The sequence below is a fragment of the Oryctolagus cuniculus genome, chromosome 17 (assembly GCF_051225735.1).
Source record: "Oryctolagus cuniculus isolate XC-2025 breed Fujian yellow rabbit chromosome 17, ASM5122573v1, whole genome shotgun sequence".
Classification (NCBI taxonomy): domain Eukaryota; kingdom Metazoa; phylum Chordata; class Mammalia; order Lagomorpha; family Leporidae; genus Oryctolagus; species Oryctolagus cuniculus.
The window spans coordinates 2,281,467-2,288,130 of NC_142883.1; the positions used below are offsets into that span (position 1 = coordinate 2,281,467).

A 6,664-nucleotide genomic window follows, 5' to 3' on the forward strand; every position below is an offset into this window, starting at 1 on the left:
AGCGTTCTCCGCAGGCGCAGGAGAGCTGGAATGGGGTGGGGAGGGGGGCGAGGCAGCTGGGACCCTGACCACTCCGGGCGGACTCCCTGGCTCCCGCCTCCCAGGCGGCCACCCCGGAGCCCGCGCGAAGAACGCCCCGCGGCGGGCTGGCGGATCCGGGAGGGGGCAGGCGGGGCGTGCAGAGCGACCCGGGCCCAGGGCGGAGGGTGGGCTGCTCTTCGGCCGGGGAAACCAGACACGGATAGGCGGCTGAGGCCGACTTTATTTTTACTGCCCAAACTGTTGGAAAGTATTTAAGCTTAAACAGAAACAGCTGTCCCGCTGGCACCGGTCGACGCAACGATTTGTTACCGGGAGGGACCTTGTAACGTGAAAGACGCGGCCGGCCGTCGGATCTCGGGGCGACGCGGGCGTCGCCGGCGCGCGGTGCGTCAGGACGGGACGGCCCGCGGGAGAGGGGGCCCCGTGCTTCCCGGGGCGCAGGCGGGCCCCGCGCCGCGCCCGCCGCCCGCGGCGCCCCTCGCTTTGGACAGGAGGCCGGTTTTCCGCTCTGGGCTTCCTGCCCCTTCGAGTCAGACTCCTTGGCGCGCGGCTTCTCTCTCCCTCTCTCGTCCCCTCCCCTTCGCCCACCCCGTCCCTGGCCAAGGTAAACTGGAGTGGCTCTTCGGGGCTGTAACCAAATCCTGGACTCCCCAGGAGCGGGCCCGGGGACCGGGAGCCTGGACGGTTAGCGCGAAGGGCGGGGTGTGGGGGGGTGGCCGGGCCTCCGTGAGCACCGCGGGCCAGCAGAGCCCAGGGCGCGGAGGGCGCGGGCGAGCGCGCCGCGCGGGGTCCGCGGCCCGGCCCTCGCCCCCTCTTCCCTGAGCCCGCCATCTCCGCGCTCGGGACCCTCCGGCCAAGCCCGCAACAGGACCCCGCGACAACCCCGCTCCCTGAGCTTCCTGCGCTGCCCGTGCTCGCCGGGTGTCCAGCGGGCGCGTCTGGAAAAGCCGTGCACAGGAAGTGCGCGGGCCGGGCGCGGGGTCCGGAGCAAACTGGACGCGCCCCCAGGTGCTCACCCCGACCCTGTGGTCTTCCACGCCCGTCACACGCCCAGGCTGGGGGCCTAGCGAGGGCAGGGGGCAGGTGCGGGCGTCGGGGGCGCAGTCGGAGGGCGCGCGACAAAGCCCGCGGGCGGGGACGGCCTGGCACCCTCGGGAGCCGGGGCAGAGCGCTGCAGCCGGCCCGGCGCACAGGACACGGAGGGCGGCCGAGGGCAGGGCCGCGCTCAGGGACCGAGACACAGGCACATTGATTTGTTAGCGGGACCGGGCGGGCGACGGCGCGGGGGCGGCTGTTGCCATGGAGACCGAGGGTCGGCGTGCGGCTCCGAGGGGAGGGGGCCGGGGCGCGCGTCGCGGGGCGTCGGGGTTCCGCGCGGCCGCGGCTCCCCCGCACCTGTGCATTGTGCATTGTGCGGCGCGGGCGGCGGCGGCGGCGGCGGCGGCGGGGGAGGGGAGGGAGCGAGTCCCGGGCGGTGGGGGCGGGGCGGGCCAGGGTCTGCCGAGGGGGCGGGGCCTGGCTGACACCGCCGCGGGGGGTCCCAGCGAGAGCTGTGGGGGGGACCCCGAGCACCCGAGGGATGATTTGGTGGCGGGGGAGGGGGCTGGGGCGAGGACAGAGGCCAAGCGGCCCCCCTTGCCAGCCCGGCAGACTGACAGCGGCCAGGCCCGGCCTCCCCGCGGCGTCACTTCCGGCGGCGGCCCCCACCTCCGCGCGCCGGGTCTCCGGAGTGGCCTCGGACTCCGCCCCCTGGCGATTGGAACGCGGGTCACGTAGCAACGCGGGGGCGACAGGGAGAGGGGCGTGGCCCGGCGCGCGGCCAATCAGCGCGCGGGGGAGCAGGCCTCGGCCGCTCGGCTTTAGCAACGTCGTTAGCAACACGTGGGGCGGGAGGAAGCGCCGGGCAGCAGGGCGGAGGGAGCCGAGCGCGGGGGCGCGGGCGGGGGGAGCGAGCGCGGCGGGAGGGGGAGGAGAGCTGACGTCAGCGGGAGAGTATTATGGTCTGTCGTGCGCTGGCTGCTGCTTTTCTGCTCCTGGAAGCGGCCGAGGGGGGAAGCGGCGAGTCAACATGGAGCTCTCGGCGGTGGGGGAGCGGGTGTTCGCGGCCGAGGCCCTCCTGAAGCGGCGCATCCGCAAAGTAGGTGCCCCGGGCCTCGGGCCCCGGCCGGCCGGGCCTCCCTCCGGGCCTGGGCTGCAGCCCAGCCTCCCTTCCCCCCGGCCCCGGCCGCGGCGGCGGCCGTGGCGGCGGCGGCGGCGGCGGCTCGGAGCCCGGGCGCTCGCCCTGGACTTGCAGCGATGCGCAGATTGCGTGGGTGGGGGGCGGGGCGGGGAGGGTGGCCGGTGCGTGCACTTTGTGCAGCGGCGGTGCGGCGGGAGCATGCATCGGGTGCATGCATTTGCGCAAGGGTCTCTTGTGCGCGCACACACACACACACACACACGCACCCGCCCACAACGCCCCCCCTTTGCTCCTGCAGGGGCGCATGGAGTACCTCGTGAAATGGAAGGGCTGGTCGCAGAAGTGAGTAGGCGGCGTGCGGTCCTGGGCCGCGCACGGGGGGCCCCGGGAGGTGTCTCTCTGCCGCGTTCCCCTCTTGACGTGGAAATGCGATGCAGTGCCACGAGAAAAGTTACACGCGCGCCCTCTGCTCCCGGGACTCACGCCCTCCGCGCCTTCCTGCTCCCCTGTAGGTACAGCACGTGGGAACCCGAAGAGAACATCCTGGATGCCCGCCTGCTTGCAGCCTTCGAGGAGAGGTACCGCCCCTTGGAAGCCCCCCACCACGCTCACCCCCTCACCCCGGGGCCCCTGTCCAGCCCGGACTGGAGCCCCACCTGCCCCTGACTCGCGCTCCCCTTCTCCCCACCTCCTTTCTCCAGGGAACGAGAGATGGAGCTCTACGGCCCCAAAAAGCGAGGACCCAAACCCAAAACCTTCCTTCTCAAGGTAGGGCACAGCGGTGTGGTGATGTCTGGCGGCTCCTGGACGGGGCCTCTCTGTGACGGGAGAGAGGGTCCCCCAGGAGGTGCCGTCCCGTCTGTGGGGGCAGTGAGGGCTGGCCGGGGTGCAGCTCAGCCATGCTGGAATCCCTTTAGACAAAACAGCCCCAGCGTCCAGGAGGGAGGCCTGGGCTGCAGGCGGCTGCTTCCCCTCTCCCCAGACGCCACACAGAAGCCCCATCGCCTGCCCAGCCATGGACAGATCCTCAGGGAGGTCAGGGTGGAGGAGGGGCCCTGAGGGAGGCACCCAGCTCGGCTCCTGACACCACCCTCTCCTCCGCAGGCCCAGGCCAAGGCCAAGGCCAAGACCTACGAGTTCCGAAGTGACTCCGCCAGGGGCATCCGGATCCCCTACCCCGGCCGCTCGCCCCAGGACCTGGCCTCCACCTCCCGGGCGCGCGAGGGACTTCGGAACATGGGTCTGTGTCCACCAGGGAGCAGCGGCAGCACCAGCAGCACCTGCCGAGCGGAGCCCCCTCGGGAGCGGGAGCGAGAGCGAGAACGAGAGCGAGAGCGGGGCACCAGCCGTGTGGACGACAAGCCCAGCTCCCCCGGGGACAGCTCCAAGAAGCGAGGCCCCAAGCCCCGGAAGGAGCTGCTGGACCCCTCACAGAGGCCCCTAGGGGAGGCCAGCGACGGCCTCGCGGAGTACCTCAAGGGCAGGAAGCTGGACGATGCCCCTTCTGGGCCGGGGAAGTTCCCCGCCGGCCATAGCGTGATCCAGCTGGCCCGGAGGCAAGACTCGGACCTGGTGCAGTGCGGAGTGACCGGCCCCAGCCCGGCCGAGGCCACCGGCAAGCTGGCTGTGGACACCTTCCCGGCCAGGGTCATAAAGCACAGGGCCGCCTTCCTGGAGGCCAAAGGCCAGAGCGCCCTGGACTCCAGCGGCCCCAGGGTGCGACACGGCTCTGGCACCCCTGGCTCAGGAGGGGGCCTGTACCGGGACGTGGGGGCACAGGGAGGAAGGCCCTCCCTCATCGCCAGGATCCCAGTGGCCAGAATCCTGGGGGACCCAGAGGAGGAGTCGTGGAGCCCCTCCCTGACCAACCTGGAGAAGGTGGTTGTCACCGACGTGACCTCAAACTTTCTGACCGTCACCATCAAGGAAAGTAACACGGACCAAGGCTTTTTTAAGGAGAAAAGATGAATACCTGGGTGGGAGACCCCAGGACGGGAGAGCAGGCGGGGGCGAGCGCACCCTTGGCAGAGAGCTTTTGATTTCCGGTGGGCCCCGTCCCTCTGGCCGGTCCTGTGCCCAGCGTCATGCCCCTTCCCTTCCTCCTTCCTCCCTCATCAGTTTTGGCTGGAAACGTGATCTCTAGAGTTATATTTTCTATTAGATGTAAATATGTTATTTAAGAAAAATATCTAAATATATATATTTCAACTCTTGAAGTTGTTTTATTTAAGCAAGGAGAGAGGGAGAAAGAGACTGTGTGGTTTAGCGGGGGTAGGCAAGTCGAGTTGGGGGCAGGAGGGGTCCCCAGCCCCCCCCAGGGGCACCCTCGGAGCCGAGGGCGTCTCGGGGTCTCGGCCTGCGTACCTCTGCCCTCCACCCTCTCCCCAAGCCCACTGCCAGGCTCTGGGCACCGAGGCAGGGCCCCGGGTCTTTGCTCTCTTCCCATTGGCCAGCCAGGCCAACAAAAGGTTGGCTCCCCAATCAGAAAAAAGGGGGGTGGGATCAGTCTGATTTTCCTTTTTTCTTTTTTAAATATTAAGAAGTCTGGTGGGGGGGGGGAGTATTAACTAGCATAACTTCTTCGTGTGTGACGTTGGAGTTAAGAAGGCGCAGGAGGTGTCCTCCCGGGACCACGCCGGGAAACGCACTTTACGGGAGGCGCGCGTGTGTGTGCGGGACGCTCGCAGGCCGGGTGGACGTCGGGTGGATGAACTCTGCCCGTTCCCTCCGTTCCTCTCCTTGCTCCGCAGAAAGAAACGAAATGCAGCGAATGTGTTTACATTCCCGAAATGCCAGGATAAATTGGGAGGATTGCGCGGCGGTGCCCAGACCTCGACGCAGTTGTTTTCCAAGAAAAGCGCTCGGGTGGACGCTTCCCTCTCGAGTCCTCCAGTCTCGCCAGGAGACGGCGGCCCCCGCCTCGCAGAAAGAGTTGGAGGAGCGCTCCCCCCACCCCACCCCACCCCCGCGCCCTCGGGGAGGGCTGGCAGCCCGCTCCGGACGGACGCACGGCCCCACCGGCCCACCCTGGGGACTCGCGGCTGGAGGCGGGGGCTGCGCTCCCGGGCCCTGGCGCGGCCAGGCTGGGGGTGCGCGCGGGGCCGGGGCTCTAGGCTTCGCGCCCCGCGCCCAGGCGGGCCGAGTGGAAGGAGGGCGAGGCGCGCCTTGCTTCCAAGAACGCGCATCAGAACTTTGGCTGGTCCCTTCCCCCCTACCCCCGCCCTCCTTCTTAAAAGCAAAAGCTATAATTTATAGGCCTTTTCGATTCGCGGAGTGTTCTCTATTTGAACTCGACTTTCAAACTCCGCCAAAGCGGGGCGGGGGGTGGGGAGCGCTGGCTGGGGGGCGGGGACGGAGGCGGCGGGTCCCGCGCCGCCCCCGCCCTGGCGGCCTCGGCCCGCCGCGCGCCTCTCTTTTGGCTCAAAAGCACAAATTGCACCCGCACCCGCCCCCGCACCTCGGAGCAGTGGTCTAGTGGCTGCCTGTGCGCCCTTACGGGGCCGGTCCAGGGTTCATTCCCAAGGGTTCTCGGGGGAGGGGCGCGGACTACGCGCAGACCCCGACCCACCCCCCACCCCCACCCCCGGCCAGAGGGCGTGGCCTGGAGGTGGGTGCTTTGCGGTGCTGGGGGACAGGCGGGAACCCCAGCCTCTGCGGTCTGCGCCCTCCACCTCGGGCTGCCCGACCTCTCTCTCCTACAGGCTTTCAGGAGAGCAAAAGGGAGAAAGGCGCGCCAGTACTTGGGTTTGGGTTGAGCTCAGCGGCGCCCGCCCCGAGAAGCCCCCGCGTGGGGACTTTGGTCTGCTCACGTTTGTAAGCCTGGTGTTTTAGCCTCTGTTTGTACAAAGAGCCCTTGACCGAGTGTGTATTTCCCTGTCGACGCTGTTTTCCCACGAAACGTCACGGCAGGGAGTGGACGGGGACTCGGGGACCCGAGGCGTCCCTGGCCGCCCCTCCCCTCGCTCCACGTCGCGCCCTTCGCGGCCGATGGTGGCCCTGGCCTGTGCCCTCGTCCCGCCGTCTGTGCGTCCAGTGCGTGTGTATCCTTAGCTCGCTCTCGCGGCGCTGACCTAGGGGGTGGGAGGGCAGGGGCCGAGCGGCTGGGGGGGTCTGCGGACGCGCGCGAGTTGGGTTTCTTGAATTCTTAAGATGTGTGCAAATCTCCAGCCGCCGCCCGCCGCGGCTCGGGGAAGCTTCGGTACCTGTCTTCGGTGGTGAATGTCTGTATCAATGCGACTTTTTATGTGTTCAAATATATACTTTGTAAATACACACGCGGCCTGGCTTCGTTCCTTTCACCCTCCGCCTCCCCCCGGCGGAGGGCAAGACAGGGGCCCCTCCCTCCTGCCTTCTTGCCCATCCCATCCCTCACCGTCGCCCCCGTGGTCGCCTCAGACCCGGAGCGATTCCCCGCAGAGGCCCTAGGTCAGCTGGGGCCGGACG

The 6,664-nt window shown here is 68.8% G+C and overlaps 1 protein-coding gene across 1 annotated transcript; it reads left to right on the forward strand.

Moving 5' to 3' along the window:
• The first annotated feature begins 1,995 nt into the window (after positions 1-1,995).
• CBX8 (chromobox 8) lies at positions 1,996-4,434 on the forward strand. Its single transcript, XM_051828345.3, has 5 exons — positions 1,996-2,179; positions 2,520-2,563; positions 2,734-2,799; positions 2,923-2,989; positions 3,326-4,434. Exons 1-5 carry the CDS (start codon positions 2,111-2,113, stop codon positions 4,187-4,189), a joined length of 1,110 nt encoding a protein of 369 aa, XP_051684305.2. The 5' UTR covers positions 1,996-2,110; the 3' UTR covers positions 4,190-4,434.
• The last annotated feature ends 2,230 nt before the right edge of the window (positions 4,435-6,664 follow it).

Bases quoted from the DNA above. Each gene is read 5' to 3' on its own strand.
- CBX8 (XM_051828345.3), top strand. From the start codon at position 2,111: ATGGAGCTCTCGGCGGTGGGGGAGCGGGTGTTCGCGGCCGAGGCCCTC. The intron at 2,800-2,922 runs GTACCGCCCCTT...TCCTTTCTCCAG, and splicing joins CTTGCAGCCTTCGAGGAGAG to GGAACGAGAGATGGAGCTCT. The intron at 2,990-3,325 runs GTAGGGCACAGC...TCTCCTCCGCAG, and splicing joins CCAAAACCTTCCTTCTCAAG to GCCCAGGCCAAGGCCAAGGC.